Source organism: Coregonus lavaretus (assembly GCF_964263955.1).
Source record: "Coregonus lavaretus genome assembly, chromosome: 37".
Classification (NCBI taxonomy): domain Eukaryota; kingdom Metazoa; phylum Chordata; class Actinopteri; order Salmoniformes; family Salmonidae; genus Coregonus; species Coregonus lavaretus.
This window is the reverse complement of record NC_140024.1, coordinates 9,986,712-10,009,254: the sequence shown is the minus strand read 5'-3', so window position 1 is coordinate 10,009,254 and position 22,543 is coordinate 9,986,712. Positions and strand designations below refer to the sequence as shown.

The 22,543-nt window shown below is 41.6% G+C and overlaps 1 protein-coding gene across 1 annotated transcript; it reads left to right on the top strand.

Moving 5' to 3' along the window:
* On the top strand, nt 1-2,514 carry LOC311111490 (cytosolic iron-sulfur assembly component 2B-like). The gene is made up of 6 exons (XM_084154227.1): nt 1-103; nt 728-1,103; nt 1,250-1,319; nt 1,446-1,571; nt 1,700-1,745; nt 2,287-2,514. Exons 2-6 carry the CDS (start codon nt 964-966, stop codon nt 2,391-2,393), a joined length of 489 nt encoding a protein of 162 aa, XP_084010353.1. The 5' UTR covers nt 1-103; nt 728-963; the 3' UTR covers nt 2,394-2,514.
* Nucleotides 2,515-22,543: the final 20,029 nt, after the last annotated feature.

The following is a 22,543-nucleotide window of genomic DNA, read 5'->3' as shown; positions in this document are numbered from 1 at the left end:
AGGCTGAGACAGGCTTTAGGGTACAATGGAGGCTCATTGTGTACTGGAGCGAGCAAACCAGGAGGTTTCTTCAACAGCTGTTGACAAGATAGACAGAGAGAAGGTCAGTTTGCTTTCAGATTAAAGGAAGTCCTTAGTGATATATTACCAAGGTTTTTCAATAGTGGTTTTCAATGTTATTGTTTGCATTGGTGACACTCAACAAATGGGTTTGGGGTATTTTGAATAGTGTGTGCCCAGTATTTCTAATAGCTAATGTCATTCAGCTATTTAGATTATTTGGCACAGTAAAAGGAATCACCCAAGATGGTAATTTATGTAATGTATCACTCGAAATATGGACATAACAACATTGACTTTGTCGGCTGCTATTGATACTATAAACATACATAGTGAAAGTACAGTTTAAACTGGATTTAAACCTTTTCAAACATGTTCCAAAAGACACAGGTGATTAATTGTACAATTATGGGTTAGGCTTGGCTTGAAATGGTGCATTGGAGATGGTATTCTGAGTCATCAGATGTTACTTATACTGCTACTAAAGATCTTAGCTGGAGTTTATCATTTGAGTCTATGGTACAAAGCTGCTTTGCCTGGGATTCACAATTTACATGTGTAAGAGGGCTAATTGAATTGCTGTTTTATCTATGAAACATTTTTGCATAAACATTATTTTGTACTTGGATAATTATTTTCTTGCTTCTGTGTAATTTTACCATTATAGATTAACCTTGTAGTTCACGCAGTCACATTACAGAATTTAAGATGAGTATGCTGCCACCTGCTGGATACATCTGGAAATCCAACATTACACTAAATCGCTGGGCTGCGCCTGTGTTCGTTTAGACGTCTACAGTTTTCCGTACTGTTTCCGGAAGTGGATCGTTCAGTCCCGTGGTCCGCAGTAAAAAACAATAGCACAAACAAATATACCGTATTTATTTTATTTCAACATCACAAATGTCAGGGGGGACCAGTTTAGAGAACGCGAATCCCTTGATTTTTCAACGAACAGGCGAGAGACTTCAGACGGCAAATGACGAGGACGAAGATGTTGCTGATCCCATCGACGACAGAGAAATATTTGATATCCTTTCTGTGTAACGTTAGCTAGCTAAAGGATACATTGAGCTTTCAATGTCATACTAATTAACTTTGCATATGATGCTTCATTCTTTAATAAGAAAGCAAATTACTCAACACTGTGTTATCAGATTTCACCTTAACACGCGCTACATCTCATCAGATCCATTAATGATCCTGAACACCCACTGTCCCTCGAAGAGTTGAATGTCGTGGAACAAGTGCGAGTGCGCGTGAGTTAAACTTCTTTCACAAGTTAGAAGTTCGACACACAAACACATTCGTGTAGCTACTAAGTACAGTAGATAGCCTATACTGTGTTAACCTAATAAAACCATCAACTTTATTTTTCTTTACAGGTAAATGACCAAGAGAACACAGTGGGTGTGGAGTTCACCCCCACTATACCCCACTGCAGCATGGCAACTCTCATAGGCCTGTCCATCAAAGTCAAGCTGCTGCGGTCCCTGCCAGAAAGGTTTAAGGTGGGTGAAATAAATTATGTCTGCTTCCGGTGAGCTGTGAGAGCAAGCTTTAATATTGTTTAATTGCCTGAACATTTAACATTAACATAGTGGGTCATGTCTGTCAATGCCTAATCATATCTCTGCAGATTGACGTGCACATCACTCCTGGGACGCATGCCTCAGAAGATGCAGGTAAAGTGACATGCCTCTGAAGTAACTCAACATTGAGGCTGAGACCAACAATCACACCTTCAAGACGACTGTGTTGTAGACTGCCCTTTTTGAGAAGCCCTAATATCAATTTTACAGTAACAGTGATACTGAGGCTCTGAATTTTCACTTTAAAATGTAAGTCAAACAAAAACCAATGACTGCAAAGTTAAGCAAACCATAGAACCCTATGCACAAGGACTACATTTAGCAATTTCCACAGAAAATTTGACAAAAACACATTTACTTGAACTACAATTTTGGTAACAGAATGACAGTTTGTTCTTTTTTTTGCTGTCATTCTGCTACGGAACTTTACATCTGGACTGTTCTTCAAGTAAATGTGTTTTTGTGGAAATTGTTCAAAGTAGTCCTTGTGCATAGAGTTGTATGGGTTGTTTAACTTTGCAATCATTGGGTTTTGTTTTAGATATATCTTAAAGTGAAATATCTGAGTCTCAGCATCACTCAGTTACCGTGGAATTGCCCCTGACTAAACCCTTTTGTTTTTGCTTTGTTCCAGTCAACAAACAGCTGGCAGACAAAGAGAGAGTGGCCGCTGCACTCGAGAACTCCCAGCTTCTGGAGGTGGTCAACCAGTGTCTGATATCCAATGCAAGGACAGGCTGACCCTCCTGATGTATCAATTGAAAATTCTCCTTAGTCCAGGACTAGGCTTAATGTTTCTCTCCTGACAAGCTAACTGGACTGGTTGTTCAGTTTATGTTGAGTAAATGGCAAATGTATCACCTATGCTGCCGTTGTATTCTTTTCATCTAACATAATTCCATTGTATCATGTTTGAGTCCATGCTGTAGGCAGAAATACTAAACGGACACTATAGTTTTGCACTATTATAGACAAGCATTGTATCCTTTATTTTACTAGTAAAGCAATAAAATACAGGATCATATCATATTTCATTGAAAATATACCTGATGTTAATGGCATTTGCAAAGAGAACAGAGAAAATGCATACATCTCTAATAAATGAAGTGATCTCAAAGAACACAATGACATGTAAGACCAAAGACTGGGGAAGTGGCCCTGACACTAAATAAGAAAGGCCTTAGTTTATAACATACGTCTGGGGAAAAATTATATATAGTATAATACTTGTGCCATTGGATTTCCATCAGATGCCTTATTTCATATTTGTCAAAAATACAATAAAATATGTGAAATAGCATTTGATTTGTAGCGTTTTTTCTCACATCTCATGTGGTTGTAAATAAAAGAAATGACTGGATATAAAAACAAACATTTTAGACAGAACATTTATATGTTAGTTTAATGATATACATTTTGTCATTAGATTTGTCTTTACGTATTTTACTATGACAGTGAAATAAGTATTGTTCTTTTCAAATTCTCTTGAAGGAGCCTCTGAGATTCTCATTGCATAAGCGATGAGCTGGTCCCACAGGGTCAAAGGCTACATTTCCTAACTATGACATCAGACAGCAGAGTGGCGCAGCGGAAGCGTGCTGGGCCCATAACCCAGAGGTCGATGGATCGAAACCATCCTCTGCTATACCTTTTACATGTCGACAATTCAGCAGAAAAAAAAACAGTCATAAAATATATAATGTAGAACGCCTTTATGCAATATAAATTATACCTAAATACAGTTATGCTTTGACAAAATGAAGAGGGTTTTGTTTTCAAATAATGTGTTAAAATGTTGTTCATAAACAAGACTGTAACTTATATAATACATAAACTATAACTAATAGAATGGTTGATTTAGACCACATTAATATTGCATCATCCGGAAAGGTACGTGCAAATTTAATATGTTCACTATCACCCTCTCATGGACAATGGATGAAATAACAGGTCATTTTATCCGAGCAGTTCTAGAATTTCCATTACCCATTGAGAACCTGTGTCTGTTAGCAAGTAGACTCCCGATCAACTGAGGCTCCTTCTCGTACCTGTAGTCAGTAAAAGGTTAGCCTAATTTTAATAAAAATTCTAACTAAAAGTATGTGTGAGTTTGTCAGGGGACCAGCAGATGGCAGCATTGTCTTTCTAGCTGTTTAAAATAGAACGTGTGAGTGATTATTCCAACGATGTGGGGGCATTTGTCACTCCCTGTTAGAGAAAGATGAGTAGAAAATATTCATGGTCCTGAAGCCAACGAAATACACCGGACAGGCAACCACAGACTGGAAAATTATGAGTAATTGTTATGGGGCCAGACTGAGAAGTGGAGCCGAAATAGCTCAGTTGGGAGAGCGTTAGACTGAAGATCTAAAGGTCCCTGGTTCGATCCCGGGTTTCGGCAGGAAATCTTTTTGAGACAGTTCTAATTTAGGTTGGTTGGGAGATTATCGTTTGGTCCTCCATCCTTCCTCCTTGACCCAACCTGGTCTCAGAGCATTTCATATTATTCTGTACATATATCAAAGATACACCATTTAGTGTATTTTTACGTTTCATATTGTAGGTATTATTTGTGGATGTCCATCATCCATTTTGTATGATATGTTATGAATTACAATTGGTATGATGTTACGAATTTCCTAAATGTACTATACCTTACAAATTAGTAAAATGCACCATGTGTTAAGATTTCGCAAAACCTATGATGTTACTAATTCCAAGATGTGTTGCACAACTGACTTAATTCGTTTTGATAACTTTATACATTTATTTTGGGATCCAACACTGTAAACTTAATTTGCCTGATGACGCACAAGTGGAGAAGGAGCTTCTCATTTCATACAAGCCATTTTCATCCAAGTCGACTCTCCTTGCCTCCTCTCCTCGATACCTTTGAGCTTTTTCAAAAGGAGGTGAGAGAGGACGCAGGAGAGAGGACGCAGGACGTGAACAAATCTATTTGTGAAAAGGCCAATAAGTTAGTCGGCGAACGGAGGAGTGTCCTCGCCTGCTTGACAGCCTCCTCCCAGAGAGGAAGCACAACAGTATCCTATCTGAGTCCTTCGCAGAAGAGTTTTTAGATCTCCCATACCCCCTTTGAATCAGCTGTTGTTTACTGGGAGCAGAAAAGCACGCACATATTTAAAAACAATATGCTACTCTATAAAATGTTTAGCACAACTAGCTACTGTACATGTATTTTTACTACTTTACACATGTAATTTGTGATTAAACCCTTGTAGCCAAAACGTTGCATGACGACGCCCAAGTGAAGGAGAGTCTCATTACATTCAAGTGCATTTGTTTCCACATTTCCTCCCCTCCCCTCCTCGGTTACCTTTGACCTTATTCAAAAGGAGGTGAGGAGAAGATGAAGGAGTTGATCAAAACAATTGAGGATCTCCCCTACAGGTAGATGCCATCTCCTGACAATTGAAATGCAAAACAAGACACCTTCTGTTCTCTGTAAACATGGACAACAGAGCTCAGTAATTGCAGTCCCCTTGACAATGAAAGGACATTTCTGGTTACTACAACCAATCATATCAGCGTCTGCAACCAAGAAATAACCAAGAATTGCACTCGCCAACCAATCGGAGATGCCAGTGCAACCAAGAAGTAACCAAGAATTGACCAATGAGAACAGAGGTATATAATTGTCCGGAACTACTATAGAAGAGGAGGGTCTCTCATCCCCGAACATTTCATTCAACAGTAACGTTTTTAAACATTCACAGCTTATGTGATATTTTTCTGAAATCAGAAGTTTTGTTGTCTGCTGTTTTCGATTGGAATATCTAGCACTAGCAGGTAAGATCAGTGTATTAGGCTACATCACGTTAGTACAGTTGGCTAACAACTTAGTATTACTGTACAGTATTTACAGTAACAGTAGCTAGCTGCGTGTTTTGACAGGTTGTGAAAATAGTTTGTCACATCATCATCAAAATAGTCTAATGACAGCCCCAATATTATCCTACTAGCCTTAAATCATTGTGTGATTTTATGGTAGGCCTGTTTTGTCACACCCAGCTAGCTAACATTAGATACTTTGAAATTACTTAACAAACACTACAGCTAGCTAGCTGTTGATATTGAATAAACATGTACTTGCTTATGCTTGTGTGTGTGTGTGTGTGTGTGTGTCTGTTCTAATGTGCTGAGCAAGTTGAGATGTTAGGCAAAGGTTAAACACTATTCATTTAATGTTCCATCTATACACCCGATCTGCTCACTGTGATTAAATGTTGAATCTTATAGTCATAATTACAAACTTTCCCCCTACGTGAGAATGCTATTCATTGACTACAGCTCAGCATTCAACACCATAGTGCCCTCAAAGCTCATCACTAAGCTAAGGATCCTGGGACTAAACACCTCCCTCTGCAACTGGATCCTGGACTTCCTGACGGGCCGCCCCCAGGTGGTAAGGGTTGGTAACAACACATCTGCCACACTGATCCTCAACACGGGGGCCCCTCAGGGGTGCGTGCTCAGTCCCCTCCTGTACTCCCTGTTCACCCATGACTGCATGGCCAGGCACGACTCCAACACCATCATTAAGTTTGCCGACGACACAACAGTGGTAGGCCTGATCACCGACAACGATGAGACAGCCTATAGGGAGGAGGTCAGAGACCTGGCCGTGTGGTGCCAGGATAACAACCTCTCCCTCAACGTGACCAACACAAAGGAGATGATTGTGGACTACAGGAAAAAAAAGAGGACTGAGCACGCCCACATTCTCATCGACGGGGCTGTAGTGCAACAGGTTGAGAGCTTCAAGTTCCTTGGTGTCCACATCACCAATGAACTATTATGGTCCAAACACACCAAGACAGTCGTGAAGAGGGCACGACAAAGCCTATTCCCCCTCAGGAGAGTGAAAAGATTTGGCATGGGTCCTCAGATCCTCAAAAAATTCTACAGCTGCACCATCGAGAGCATCCTGACTGGTTGCATCACCGCCTGGTATGGCAACTGCTTGGCCTCCGACCGCAAGGCACTACAGAGGGTAGTGCGTACGGCCCAGTACATCACTGGGGCCAAGCTTCCTGCCATCCAGGACCTCTATTCAAGGCGGTGTCAGAGGAAGGCCCGCAAAATTGTCAAAGACTCCAGCCACCCTAGTCATAGACTGTTCTCTCTGCTACCGCACGGCAAGAGGTACCGGGGTGCCAAGTCTAGGTCCAAAAGACTTCTCAACAGCTTCTACCCCCAAGCCATAAGACTCCTGAACAGCTAATCATGGCTACCCGGACTATTTGCACTGCCCCCCCCCACCCCATCTTTTTACGCTGCTGCTACTCTGTTAATTATTTATCCATAGTCACTTTAACTCTACCCACATGTACATATTACTTCAACTACCTCAACTAGCCGGTGCCCCCACACATTGACTCTGCAAAGGTAGCCTCCCTACTGTTATTTTATTTTACTTCTGCTCTTTTTTTCTCAACACTTTGTTGTTGTTTTATTCTACTTTTTTCTTAAAAATAAATGCACTGTTGGTTAAGGGCTGTAAGTAAGCATTTCACTGTAATGTCTGCACCTGTTGTATTAGGCGCATGTGGCCAATAAAATTTGATTTGATTTGATTTCCATAGCAGACATGAAGCGGCCCATCTTCAAAAAGTTGCCAGATGGGAGCCTTGTCCTGAAAGACACCAGCCTTTGTCTGTGCCCTTGACACCTGTGCCCGGCTGGGCCTCTGTCTGCAGACTGGTCTTATACGAAATGGATGATGGACATCCACAAATTAATGCATCCCATACATATCATACTAAATGGATGCATCGGATTTAGTTACAGAACAATATGAAATGCTCTGTGACCACGTTGCTGTCTGTGACCTCCACACCTGTGCCCGGCTGGGCCTCTGTCTGTGACCTCCACACCTGTGCCCGGCAGGGCCTCTGTCTGTGACCTCCACACCTGTGCCCGGCTGGGCCTCTGTCCATCCTCCACGTCTATGCTCGGCTGTCCCTCAGTCCATAGTTTATGCCTGCCCATACCATAACCCCCACCGCCACCATGGGGCAGTCTGTTCACAACGTTGACATCAGCAAACTGCTCGCCCACACGATGCGATACACGCTGTCTGCCATCTGGCCGGTACAGTTGAAACCGGGATTCATCTGTGAAGAGCACATTTCTCCAGTGTGCCAGTGGCCATCGAAGGTGAGCATTTGCCCACTGAAGTCGGTTACAACGCCAAACTGCAGTCAGGTCAAGACCCTGGTGAGGACGATGAATGCACAGATGAGCTTTGTGCAGAAATTATTTGGTTGTGGAAACCCACAGTTTCATCAGCTGTACGGGTGGCTGGTCTCAAGACAATCCCGCAGGTGAAGAAGCCGGATGTGGAGGTCCTGGGCTGGCGTTGTTACAAGTGGTCTGTGGTTGTGAGGCCGGTTGGACGTACTGCCAAATTCTCTAAAACTACGTTATGGTAGAGAAATGGAAGATTAATTTATCAACAGCTCTGGTGGACATTCTTGCAGTCAGCATTCCAATTGCACGCTCACTCAAAACTTGAGACATCTGTGGCATTGGGGTAGCCTATCCGAGCCGCATTGGTTGAGTAGTATTGTACAAAAGCAACTTGAAGATTTCTTATATACAGTATACAGTTGAAGACGGAAGTTTACATATACCTTAGCCAAATACATTTAAACTCAGTTTTTCACAATTCCTGACATTTAATCCTAGTAAAAATTCCCTGTTTGTCACGATCGTCATACATAGAGGAGGACCAAGGCGCAGCGTTGAAGGTGAACATATCTTTTATTTACTGATCACACGATCAAAATAATAAACGATAACGTGACGTCTACAGTTTCACACAAACCGAAATGAACAAGAAACCACAAACACAACGTGAAAGACAGATAGTTAAATATGGCTCCCAATCAGAGACAACGAGCCAACAGCTGACACTCGTTACCTCTGATTGGGAGTCACTCAAACAAAGAAATACAATAACCTAGAACCCACAACAAAACATAGAAACTAACACCCTGGCTCAACATACGAGAGTCCCCCGAGCCAGGGCGTGACAGTACCCCCCCCTAAAGGCGCGGACTCCGACCGCGCCAACGAAACACAACAGGGGAGGGACCGGGTGGGCACTCCGCCTAGGCGGCGGATCCGGCTCCAGTGGAACAGGCACGTGCCGTGCCGGACCGACGACGCACACCACTGGCTTGGTGTGGGGAACAGGCACGGGCCGTGCTGCACTGACGACGCACACCACTGGCTTGGTGTGGGGAGCAGGAGCGGGCCGGACAGGGCTGACGAACCGCCCCACAGACTTGGTGCTGGGAGCAGGAATGGGCCGGACCGGGCTGGCGACGCGCACCACAGACTTGACGCGGGGAGCAGGAATGGGCCGGACCGGGCTGGCGACGCGCACCCCCGACCTGGTGCGGGGAGCAGGAACGGGCAGAGCCGGGCTGACGAGACGCACCACAGACTTGATGCGGGGAGCAGGAATGGGCCGGACTGGGCTGGCGACGCGCACCGCAGGTTCGGTGCGGGGAGCAGGAATAGACCGGACCGTACTGGGGACACACACCACTGGCTCTACACCGGGATCTGGAACGGGCCGGACCGGACTGGCAACACACGCCAGTACCTCTCGCCGTGCCTCCACACCTTCCATCCCCTCTTCTACCAGTGGCCCCCGTAACCCGGCGGCCTTCTCCGGCAACCCACTGGACCGCTCTATCGTGGCCTCCTGCTGGTCCGACGTCGTGAGCCCCCCCCTAAAAATTTTCGGGGCGTCTCTCCTACCCGTGGACCACGTCTCCATATCCCTCGCCAGCTTCTCGCCCTTCTGCCATAATGTCAAGCCCTTGTCTTCCTCCCTCGGCTTGACCCAGTCCAGGAGGCGAAGGAGATCTGTGAGGGATCTCCCTGGCGATGGCTCCTGAACACGCTGCTTGGTCCCATCTTGGTGGTTTCTTCTGTCACGATCGTCATACATAGAGGAGGACCAAGGCGCAGCGTTGAAGGTGAACATATCTTTTATTTACTGATCACACGATCAAAATAATAAACGATAACGTGACGTCTACAGTTTCACACAAACCGAAATGAACAAGAAACCACAAACACAACGTGAAAGACAGATAGTTAAATATGGCTCCCAATCAGAGACAACGAGCCAACAGCTGACACTCGTTACCTCTGATTGGGAGTCACTCAAACAAAGAAATACAATAACCTAGAACCCACAACAAAACATAGAAACTAACACCCTGGCTCAACATACGAGAGTCCCCCGAGCCAGGGCGTGACACTGTTTTAGGTCAGTTAGGATCACCACTTTATTTTAAGAATGTGAAATGTCAGAATAATAGTAGAGAGAATGATTTATTTCAGCTTTTATTTATTTCATCACATTCCCAGTGGGTCAGAAGTTTACATTCACTCAATTAGTATTTGGTAGCATTGCCTTTAAATTGTTTAACTTGGGTCAAACGTCTCGGGTAGCCTCCCACAAGCTTCCCACAATAAGTTGGGCAATTTTGGCCCATTCCTCCTGACAGAGCTGGTGTAACTGAGTCAGGTTTGTAGGCCTCCTTGCTCGCACACGTCTTTTCAGTTCTGCCCTCAAATGTTCTATAGGATTGAGGTCAGGGATTTGTGATGGCGACTCCAATACTTTGACTTTGTTGTCCTTAAGCCATTTTGCCACAACTTTGGAAGCATGCTTGGGGTCATTGTCCATTTGGAAGACCCATTTGCGACCAAGCTTTAACTTCCTGACTGATGTCTTGAGATGTTGCTTCAATATATCCACATAATTTTCCTTCCTCATGATGCCATCTATTTTGTGAAATGCACCAGTCCCTCTTGCAGCAAAGCACCCCCACAGCATGATGCTGCTACCCCCGTGCTTCACGTTTGGGATGGTGTTCTTCGGCTTGCAAGCCACCCCGTTTTTCCTCCAAACATAACAATGGTCATTATGGCCAAACAGTTCTATTTTTGTTTCATCAGACCAGAGGACATTTCTCCAAAAAGTACGAATTTTGTCCCCATGTGCAGTTGAAAACCGTAGTCTGGCTTTTTAATGGCAGTTTTGGAGTAGTGGCTTCTTCCTTGCTGAGCGGCCTTTCAGGTTATGTCAATATAGGACTCGTTTTACTGTGGATATAGATAATTTTGTACCTGTTTCCTCCAGCATCTTCACAAGGTCCTTTGCTGTTGTTCTGGGATTGATTTGCACTTTTCGCACCAAAGTATGTTAATCTCTAGGAGACAGAACGCGTCTCCTTCCTGAGCGGTATGATGGCTGCGTGGTCCAATGGTGTTTATACTTGCGTACTATTGTTTGTACAGGTGAACGTGGTACCTTCAGGTATTTGGAAATTGTTCCAAGGATGAACCAGACTTGTGGAGGTCTACAATTTTTTTTCTGAGGTCTTGGCTGATTTCTTTTGATTTTCCCATGATGTCAAGCAAAGAGGCACTGAGTTTGAAGATATGCCTTGAAATACATCCACAGGTACACCTCCAATTGACTCAAATTATGTCAATTAGCCTATCAGAAGCTTCTAAAGCCATGACATCACTTTCTGGAATTTTCCAAGCTGTTTAAATGCACAGTCAACTTAGTGTATGTAAACTTCTGACCCACTGGAATTGTGATACAGTGAATTATAAGTGAAATAATCTGTCTGTAAAAAAATTGTTGGAAAAATGACTTGTGTCATGCACAAAGTAGATGTCCTAACCGACTTGCCAAAACTATAGTTTGTTAACAAGAAATGTGTGGAGTGGTTGAAAAACGAGTTTTAATGACTCCAACCTAAGTGTATGTAAACTTCTGACTATTCCTTGCACAACTACTTACTTACTCCTCTTCATTCCCTATGGGACATTTAAGGATATAAGACTATTCCTTGTGACATAGGTTATTATTGTGTTATTACCATTTTACCGTTTATTTTCAAGGAAAATACCTGACAATGCCAGAGCCAGGCTGCAGAGCCTTATACTACGAATGTAATTTGAGGAGTTAGCAAGGTCACTTTGGTCAACTCTGAATTCAACTTGGGATAACTGCTACCAATAAAGTAGCTTGCCTTTTAGCCAGGTACATTTCAACGTTACCGAAATCTTCAGATCTAACCTGCTCCGAGGCAGGCTAACTCAGGGCTAACTTTACATGTATCATGAATGAAGAGTCTGAGCCGCGAGTTGAGGCCCAATTAAATCAGATTCCCTCCCTCTCGCGAACATGTTTATCATCATCTGCTTCAATTGAGGAAGACTGATTAAATACTTTATTAATAAACGGTGTTTTTGTGTGTTAAATAGTCATGTTAAAATACTGATCACATAACACATTTAGCAATGACAAATGCATTTGAAACTTCAGGCACAGTAAAACTTTTGTACGACTTACTACAATTATTTAATAATAGGAGTGGGGGAAAAAAGCTGCTCCTGCATTGATAACCACACCAATGTAATAAAATAAAGACGGTGCTTCTAAAAGTATATTTCACACGATAGCCTGCTGAATTTGCAAGATAACTTTTCTTACTATTCCTACTATTCCCAGTAATGAAGATGCACTTGGACACTGGTGAAGTAACAAGCACCGTTTCCCCATCCTAGCTAAAGCTGCGCACAAGTATCTTGTGAGCGCCTTTTCAGTGCAGCTTCACACATTGTAGACGAAAAAAGAAACAGACTCTCTTGTGACAAAGCCGAGCAGGTCCTCTTTGTGAAGAAAAACCTCCCCCAAATGTTAAAATTGTAAATGGGCAGTAATATTGTAACCCTGCCATCTAGAGTCACTGGGGAGGAAAATGACTAAGCCCAATGGCTTTTCTGTTGTTTATTCATGGCTGGTATAGGTCAAGATTTTCATTTAATTTAAAACAATGCAGTTTTGTTAATTTCCTGAATGAAATATGAGATGATGTGTTGTAAATTTGCTCGCATTTTACAGACGCTCTTATCCAGAGCGACTTACAGTTAGTGCATACTTGTTTCATACTGGCCCCCCGTGGGAATCGAACCCACAACCCCGGAGTTGGAAGGGCCATGCTCTACCAACTGAACTACAGGAGGGCTAGTAGAGTCAGATGAGCACTTTTGAAAGTTGTGCCATTTATAGCAGTTTATGACATTGCCTAGAGACAGTATTTTTTTCAAGCAGTTAAAGCTAAAATGACTAACTACTTTTTAGTTTAAACCAATATTTATTTCAAAGCATTTTTAAATTTCTCCATACAGTCAAGATTGGATAGTAAGAAGAGCCACCAACAACCTAACCATTTTTGTAATACGTGGCAGCTAAAATATTTGTCTCATGATTATCTGCTGTGCGATAAAATACATTCATGGTTTGTAATTTTTCTCATGTACAAGTTATTAAACAATCTGTTCCTAACTAAACAAATGAACACGACACTTTGTTTAAACTATTTAACTGTACTAGAATGCTTAAAAGGCCGCTAAAATTTAAGATATCGGTTATCGGTATTGGGGTTTTTTGGCAAGGAAAATATCGGTTATTGGTATTGGCCAAAAATGTCTGGCATGTGCTGATGCAGCACAGCGTTATGTAGGTTGTAATGAAGGTAAATATCAATTTACAGGCATATTATAATGACATCGGCGAATATATTGATACGAATCCGATTAGGTTTAGGGTTAGAAAAATAAACTACAAAATGTCGCTATATTTGTAGTTCACAATTTATCCGGTTTAGGGAAGAAAATATGTCATTACTTTTACATAAAACATTTCAGAAAAAATGGATATTGCATAAGCAAACGTCAACGTGATTCAAATTAAAGACAAATGCAGCTACAATAATTTATGAATACTATCAAAAAGTAATAATACAAATCTGACAGGATCGGTTGGTTAGCAAGAAGACTCCTTTTCGTACCTGTAGTCAGTAAAAGGTTCGCCTAATTTTGATAAAAATTCTAACTAAAAGTATGTGTGAGTTTGTCAGGGGACCAGCAGGTGGAAGCATTGTCTTTCTAGCAGTTTGAAAAAGAACGCGTGAGCGATTATTCCATCCATATGGGTGCGTTTTTTACTTCTTGTTGGAGAAAGATGAATATAAATATTCATGGTCCTGAAGTAAACTGAATCCACCGGACAACCAACCGCAGATGACAAATAGTTATGGGGGCAGTTAATAGTTATGGGGTCAGCTTTCTATGTACAGTTCTATGTACAGCCGAAATAGCTCAGTTGGGAGAGCGTTAGACTGAAGATCTAAAGGTCCCTGGTTCGATCCCGGGTTTCGGCAGGTCTTCTTTTTGAGACAGTTCTAATTTGGTGAGCAGTGATTGTAGGGAGATTCTCGCATGGACAAAATACTATCCTCTCCTCAACTCCTCCATAATTTCTCCGTGACCCGACTTGGTCTCAGAACATTTTATATTATTCTGTACATATATCAAAGACACTCCATTTAGTATGATCTGTTACGTTTCAAATTGTATGTATGATTTGTGGATGTCCATCATCCATTTCGTATGATATGTTATGAATTACAATTCGTATGATGTTACGAATTTCCATTTTTTTTTAAATGAATTAGCAAAATGTACAAAAGGTTAAGATTTTGCTAAACATATATGTTATATTCCAATTTGTCTTGCACAACTGACTTAATTTGTTTTTATGACTTTACACATTGATTTTGGGATCCAACCCTGTAAACATACAGTACCAGTCAAAAGTTTGGATACACTTACTCATTCCAGGGTTCTTCTTAATTTTTACTATTTTCTACATTGTAGAATAATAGTGAAGACATCAACACTATGAAATAACACATATGGAATCATGTAGTAACCAAAAAGGTGTTAAACAAATCCAAATATATTTTATATCCAAATAGCCACCCTTTGCCTTGATGACAGCTTTGCACACTCATGGCATTCTCTCAACCAGCTTCATGAGGTAGTCACCTGGAATGCATTTAAATTAACAGGTGTGCCTTGTTAAAAGTTAATTTGTGGAATTTAATGTGTTTGAGCCAATCAGTTGTGTTACGACAAGGTGGGGCGGGGGACTGTCCTATAGGACTGTCCTATAAGACATAAAGGACAGTCAATCCGGAAAATGTCAAGAACTTTGAAAGTTTCTTCAAGTGCAGTCGCAAAAACCATCAAGCGCTTTGATGAAACTGGCTCTCATGAGGACCGCCACAGGAATGGAAGACCCAGAGTTATCTTTGCTGCAGAGGATAAGTTCATTAGAGTTACCAGCCTCAGAAATTGCAGCCCAATAAATGCTTCACAGAGTTGAAGTAACAGACACATCTCAACATCAACTGTTCAGAGGGGACTGTGTGAATCAGGCCGTCATGGTCAAATTGCTGCCGAGAAACCACTAGTAAAGGACACCAATAAGAAGAAGAAGAGACCTGCTTGGGCAAAGAAACACGAGCAATGGACATTAGACCGGTGGAAATGTGTCCTTTGGTCTGGAGTCCAATTGGAGATTTTTGGTTCCAACCGACATGTCTTTGTGAGACGCGGTGTGGGTGAACGGATGATCTCTTCATGTGTATTTCCCACCGTAAAGCATGGAGGAGGAGGTGTTATGTTGTGGGGGTGCTTTGCTGGTGACACTGTCTGTGATTTATTTAGAATTCAATGCACACTTGCAGCGATACGCCATCCCATCCGGTTTGGGCTTAGTGGGACTATCATTTGTTTTTCAACAGGACAATGATCCAACACACATCCAGGCTGTGTAAGGGCTCTTTGACCAAGAAGGAGAGTGATGGAGTGCTGCATCAGATGACCTGGGCTCCACAATCCCCCCCACCTCAACCCAATTGAGATGGTTTGGGATGAGTTGGACCGCAGAGTGAAGGAAAAGCAGCCAACAAGTGCTCAGCATATGTGAGAACTCCTTCAAGACTGTTGGAAAAGCATTCCAGGTGAAGCTGGTTGAGAGAATGCCAAGAGTGTGCAAAGCTGTCATCAAGGCAAAGGGTGGCTATTTGAAGAATCTCAAATATAAAATATATTTGGATTTGTTTAACACCTTTTTGGTTAGTACATGATTCCACATGTGTTATTTCATAGTTTTGATGTCTTCAGTATTATTCTACAATGTAAAAAATAGTAAAAATAAAGAAAAACCCTTGAATGAGTAGGTGTGTCCAAACCTTTGACTGGTAGTGTAATTTGCCTGATGACGCGCGAGTGGAGATGGAGCTTCTCATTCCATACAAGCACTGTGGTTCTACATCTGCATTGCTTGCTGTTTGGGGTTTTAGGCTGGGTTTCTGTACAGCACTTTGTGACATCTGCTGATGTAAAAAGGGCTTTATAAATACATTTGATTGATTGAAAGCCTCCTCCCAGAGAGGAAGCACAACAGTATCCTATCTCAGTCCTTAGCGGAAGAGTTTTGAGATCCGCCACATCCCCTTTGAATCAGCTGTTGTTTACTGGGAGGAGAAAAGCATGCAAATTTTTTAAAACAATATGCTACTTATCTTTTACTCTATAAAACGTATTGCACAACTAGCTACATGTCTTTTTACTACTTTACACATTTCATTTGTGATTAAACCCTTGTAGCCTAAATGTAATTTGCACGATGAGGCTTGAGTGAAGGAGAGTCTCATTTCCTTCAAGCGCATTTGTTTCCACATTTCCTCCCCTCCCCTCCCCTCCTCTCCTTGGTTAGCTTTGACCTTTTTCAAAAGGAGGCGAGGAGAGGATGGAGGAGTTGAGCAAACCAATTGAGAATCTCCCCCTACACCTAGACGCCATCTCCTGACAATTGCATTGCAAAACAAGACACATTTCAGTTCTCTGTAAACATGGACAACAGAGCTCAGTAATTGCAGTCCCCCTGACAATGGTGAGTCAAGGACATTTCTGGTTGCCTCAACCAATCATATCGGCGATTGCAACCAAGAATTGACCAATGAGAACAGTTATATAATTGGCCGGAACGTCTATCATCTCCGTCTCTACCATGCCAACATTTCATTCACCAGTGAAGTGTATTAGGCTACATCACGTTAGTACAGTTGGCTAACAACTTAGTATCCCTGTACAGTATTTACAGTAACAGTAGCTAGCTGCGTGTTTTGACAGGTTGTCAAAATAGTCTAATGACAGCCCCAATATTTCCATACTAGGCTGAAATCATTGTGTGATTTTATAGTAGGCCTATGTTTAGTCACACCCAGCTAGCTAACATTAGATACTTAGAAATTACTTAACAAACACTACAGCTAGCTAGCTGTTGATATTGAATAAACATGTACTTGCTTATGCTTGTGTGTGTGTGTGTGTGTGTTCTAATGTGCTGAGCAAGTTGAGATGTTAGGTAAAGGTTAAACACTATTAATTTAATGTTCCATCTATACAGTGCTATGAAAAAGTATTTGCCCCCTTTCTAATTTTCTCTACTTTTGCATATTTGTGATACTGAATGTTATCAGATCTTCAACCAAAACCTAAAATTAGATAAAGGGAACATAAGTGAACAAATAACACAACAATTACATTTTTATTTAATTTATTTCATAAACAAAGTTATGCAACACCCAATTCCCCTGTGTGAAAAAGTAATTGCCCCCTTACACTCAATAACTGGTTGTGCCACCTTTAGCTGCAATGACTCCAACCAAATGCTTCCTGTAGTTGTTGATCAGTCTCTCACGTCGCTGTGGAGGAATTTTGGCCCACTCTTCCATGCAGAACTGCTTTAACTCAGTGACGTGTGGGTTTTCAAGCATGAACTGCTCGTTTCAAGTCCTGCCACAACATCTCAATTGGGATTAGGTCTGGAGCAATTTTCATGTAGACTTGATTGTGTGTTTTGGATCATTGTCTTGCTGCATGACCCAGCTGCGCTTCAGCTTCAGCTCACAGACGGATGGTCTGACATTCTCCTGTAGAATTCTCTGATACAGAGCAGAATTCATGGTTCCTTCTATTAAGGCAAGTCGTCCAGGTCCTGAGGCAGCAAAGCATCGCCAATCCATCACACCACCACCACCATGCTTGACCTTTGGTATGATGTTCTTACTGTGGAATGCAGTGTTTGGTTTTCGCCAGGCATAATGGGACCAATCTCGTCCAAAAAGTTGACTCAAGTTTGCCAAAAAGCACCTGGATGATCATCAAGACTCTTGGAAGAACGTTCTATGGACAGATGATTCAAAAGTATAACTTTTTGGACGACATGGTTCCAGCTAATTTGCAACTATTTACTACTTTTTAGCTACTTACCCTAAACCTAACCTTAACACTTTTAGCTAACCCTAACCTTAACTCTTCAACCTAACTCCTAACCTTAACCCTAACCCCGAGTTAAAGTTAGCCAGCTAGCTAACATTAGCCACCTAGCCACCCCTAGCTAACATTAGCCACAACAAATTGGAATTCGTAACATATCATACATTTTGCAAATTCCTAACATACTGTACATTTAGCAAATGTGTAACTTATCATAGGAATTGTAATTCGTAACATATCATTCAAAATGGATGATAGACATACACAAATTAATACTAAATCAATATATTGGATTTAGTTACAGAACAATATGAAATGCTCTGTGACCACGTTGCTGTCTGTGACCTCCACACCTGTGCCCGGCTGGGCCTCTGTCTGTGACCTCCACACCTGTGCCCGGCTGGGCCTCTGTCCATCCTCCACGTCTATGCTCGGCTGTCCCTCAGTCAGCCCCCTGTCCTCCTTATGGGCTGGGCAATCTGATGGAGTCAGCTGTCAGTCTCTCTCTATTTTCACTTAATTATATATCATTGTAATTATTTGTGTTCTATTTGTTTGTCCATCTGTGGTGTTTATTTAACTGTATTACTATTTTTCAAGCTTATAAAGCATCATTTTTCAATGATGTATTATTCAACAGTATTCTCCCCTTCCTCTTAATTCACTCTGAGCACAAAAGCCCTTAGCTGAATGCTCTAATTACATTTTGATCAATTCATGTCAGTCTTTGAATGCTCCATTGTATAAACTACACTGAACAAAAATATAAACGCAACATGCAACAATTCTAAAGATTTTACTGAGTTACAGTTCATATAAGGAAATCAGTCAATTAAAAATAAATTCATTACATGCTGACTAGACCTCGATCGCGCGTATGTTGATTTTGTCCACCCACACCAGACGCAATCAGGACACGCAGGTTGAAAAAACAAAACGAACTCTGAACCAACTATATTAATTTGGGGACAGGTCGAAAAGCATTAAACATTTATGGCAATTTAGCTAGCTAGCTTGCTGTTGCTAGCTAATTTGTCATGGGATATAAACATTGGGTAGTTATTTTACCTGAAATGCACAAGGTCCTCTACTCCGACAATTAATCCACAGATAAAAGGGTAAACAGAGTTTGTTTCTAGTAATCACTCCTCCTTCAGGCTTCTTCTTCTTCTTTGGACTTTATATGGTGGTTGGCAACCAACTTTAAGGTGCATTACCACCAACTGGACTGGAGTGTGGACCTCAATTCATCTTTCAATCACCCACGTGGGTATATGCTCCTAAAAACCAATGAAGAGATGGGAGAGGCCGGACTTGCAGCGCGTCAAGCATCACAAATAGAACCATGTGGATGCAATGATTGAATAACATGTATGTGTACATTTATTTTGTAAAGTTCGAGCACGTAACGCGAGCGGTGTGGTCAGCATGTTAGGCCCTAATCTATGGATTTCACATGACTGGGAATACAGATATGCATCTGTTGGTCACAGATACCTTAAAACAAAGGTAGGGGCATGGATCAGAAAACCAGTCCGTATGTGGTGTGACCACCATTTGCCTCATGCAGCGCGACACATCTCCTTCGCATAGAGTTGATCAGGCTGTTGATTGTGGCCTGTGGAATGTTGTCCCACTGCTCTTCAATGGCTGTGCAAAGTTGCTGGATATTGGCGGGAACTGGAACACGCTGTCGTATACGTCGATCCAGAGCATCCCAAACATGCTCAATGGGTGACATGCAGCTTTTCATGAAACATGAGACATTTTTGTTCAGTGTATTTAATTTTCCAACATTTCAAACAATTAGAGAATATTTGTCATTCTCACGGCTTCCTCCAATTCAGTATCTTCAATTACTTCCTTGATTTACACTCAAAACTATTTAGCTAACATTACGTTTTTGGTGTGAAAATGATCTTAAATGTATAGATTAAGCCCTTTCTCTTAATTGAGATAAACAAGATTGAACTCCTGTGGTGTTTAGACTTAACACATTTATCCTTTTACAAGTTTGAATCCTGACGAGGGTGAGCAGTTTGACGAAAAGAGACAGGTTTTCATATTGACAGATTTACGGGGTAAGACGAGGGAGGATTGTCGGAAGAAGCCCGATGCTTTTCTACTGTCAGATTTTCACAGTAGGAAAAGAAACCATAAAAAACAACGATTCAATACAGCAGCTGTGCCGGGATTCGATACAGGGTCGGCATCGGCGAGTATGTTCATTCTTGGTAGAAAATGCCCCCTGAAATCGCTACACTTGTTCATTCCTGGTGGCACAACCTCGTCTAATGAGAAATATCCTTGGCACAGTAGGGGGAGCGTTAGACTGAAGATCTAAAGGTCCCGGAGGGTTGCAGGTTTGAATCCCAGGTCCAACGGGAAAATCTGGTGGGAGCGATCTCCTGACAATTGAAACTTAAGACAAGACAAATATCTGTTTTCTGTAAACATGGGCAATAAAGTATTCTTCTTTTAACATGTGTTACACTGAGGATAAAGTAAACCATACCTTTTAACATAGCATGCCACCTTATTTAGAGTTACATGCAGTAGTTCATTTAGAACTAGCCTACTGTGATCAATAAAATGTGTGATATAATTTGTTTGAAACAAAGCAAAATTAAATAAAGTTGTAGAAATATTCTGGAGTTATTATCCCTGGATACTTCTTGAATCTGCTGCCATTTCTGTGCATTAAAAATGGATGAGTGATACGGTTTCTTCTAACTGTAACAGAACACTTTTCCAATGCTGTTCCATTTAGCCCATTTAAAGACCATTTCCAATTCCTTGAGGGTTGTCAGTGCCTTCCACCAAAATAGCACCAAATCTATGCTGTTACTGATACACACAACCAAGCTATTTGTCTGAAGTCATTTACCCCTATAGAAGTCCACTAGTTTGTGTTCACCTGAAAGGCTGTTTTGTGTGAAGGGTCATCAGAGGTCAGGAGGGGGTCAGTGTGATGGGTTAAGATGTTGAATTTAAAAGTTACCATTGCCAATGCATTTCCAGCTAACATGTGGTGTCTCAGATTAGGGGCAAGAGAGAGTCGTTACAGACTCCTGTAGATACAATCTGTCTGTTCTGAAGTAGTCTCCTTGTTGCGTTGGAGATGATAGGGGTACCCTATCCGAGCAGCATTGGTTGAGTAGTATTGTACAAAAGCAACATGAAGATTTCTGATATACAGTATGCCTCAGTGGAGCTGACTATTCCTTGCACGACTACTTACTTACTCCTCTTTATTCCCTATGGGACATTTAAGTACATAAGACTATTCCTTGTGACATAGGTTATTATTGTGTCATTACCATTTTACCATTTCTTTTTTTAAGTAAATACCTGAAAATGCCAGAGCCAGGCTGCAGAGCCTTATACTACGAATGTTGTTTGAAGAGTTAGCGAGGTAACTTTGGTTAACTCTGAGTTCAACTTTGGATAACTGCTACCAATAAAGTGTCTCGCCTTTTAGCCAGGTACATTTCAATGTTAACGAAATCTTCAGATCTAACCTGCTCCGGGGCAGGCTAACTCAGGGCCAACTACATTTATCATGAATGAAGAGTCTGATCCGCGAGTTGAGGACCAATTAAATCAGATTCCCGCCCTCTCGCAAAGATTGTCATCATCTGCTTCATTTGAGGAAGACAACTGATTAAATGTTTTTTTGTGTGTTAAAAAAGAGTAATGTTAATATATCGATCACATTACACATTTAGTAATGACAAATGCATTTGAAACTTCACACACAGTAAAACTTTTGTAGGACTTAATAAAATTATTTTTATCATAGGAGTGGGAAAAAAGGTGCTTGTGAATTGATAACCACACCAAAGTAATAAAATAAAGATGGCACTTCTAAAAGTCTATTTCACACGATAGCCTGCTGAAGTTTCTTTAATTTCGATTTCGGCACAAATTAAAATGTACCACTGACTTGCACATTGTTTGACGTTTCAGCATTGTTTCAATGAAGGATTCAGTGTTCGACTAGCCAGCCACGTGCGACATGCACACGCAGCCTGCTAGAGTTAGCGGCAGGCACACGAGCAATATCCACGGTTGGTAACGCAGATAGACAGATATTTCCCCGGATGTATAAAAGTGAAGAATCCGCTTGGCGTTTCCTCTCGCTACCAAATATGGTAGTGAGAGGAAGCCCAGTGGCCGGCAGTGGGAGAAGACTTACGAGATGGATTTTGGGCGAGATTCTGCAAATTTTCTCATTGATGAAATATTTGATCTCAATACAGTTTTCTGTTCCCAAAACTAGAATCTGTCCCGAACAGAGTGGACTAAGTTTTGTAGACTTTACCCTTTGCCAAAGTTGTAAAAATTGCATTGTTTAGTTAATGCACATGCGCACTTCACAGAGTAGGCATTCTGAGTAGGCATTCACTTCACAGTGAAGGCACTAACGGAAATATTCAAATGTCTTTCTGTAAATAATAATAATAATAATAATAATAATATGCCATTTAGCAGACGCTTTTATCCAAAGCGACTTACAGTCATGTGTGCATATATTTTTAAATAACAACAGCCTACACCCTGGGTTCTCATGCTGAGGTGTTCATACCTATATAGCCCACAATCAGTGAACACCACTCAGACCACTCAGC

What these genes read in the sequence shown, in the direction of transcription:
- LOC311111490 (XM_084154227.1), top strand. Translation starts at nt 964, where the DNA reads ATGTCAGGGGGGACCAGTTTAGAGAACGCGAATCCCTTGATTTTTCAA. An exon ending in ATATTTGATATCCTTTCTGT is followed by an intron (nt 1,104 to 1,249) that starts GTAACGTTAGCT and finishes ACATCTCATCAG; the next exon opens with ATCCATTAATGATCCTGAAC. An exon ending in TGGAACAAGTGCGAGTGCGC is followed by an intron (nt 1,320 to 1,445) that starts GTGAGTTAAACT and finishes TTTTCTTTACAG; the next exon opens with GTAAATGACCAAGAGAACAC.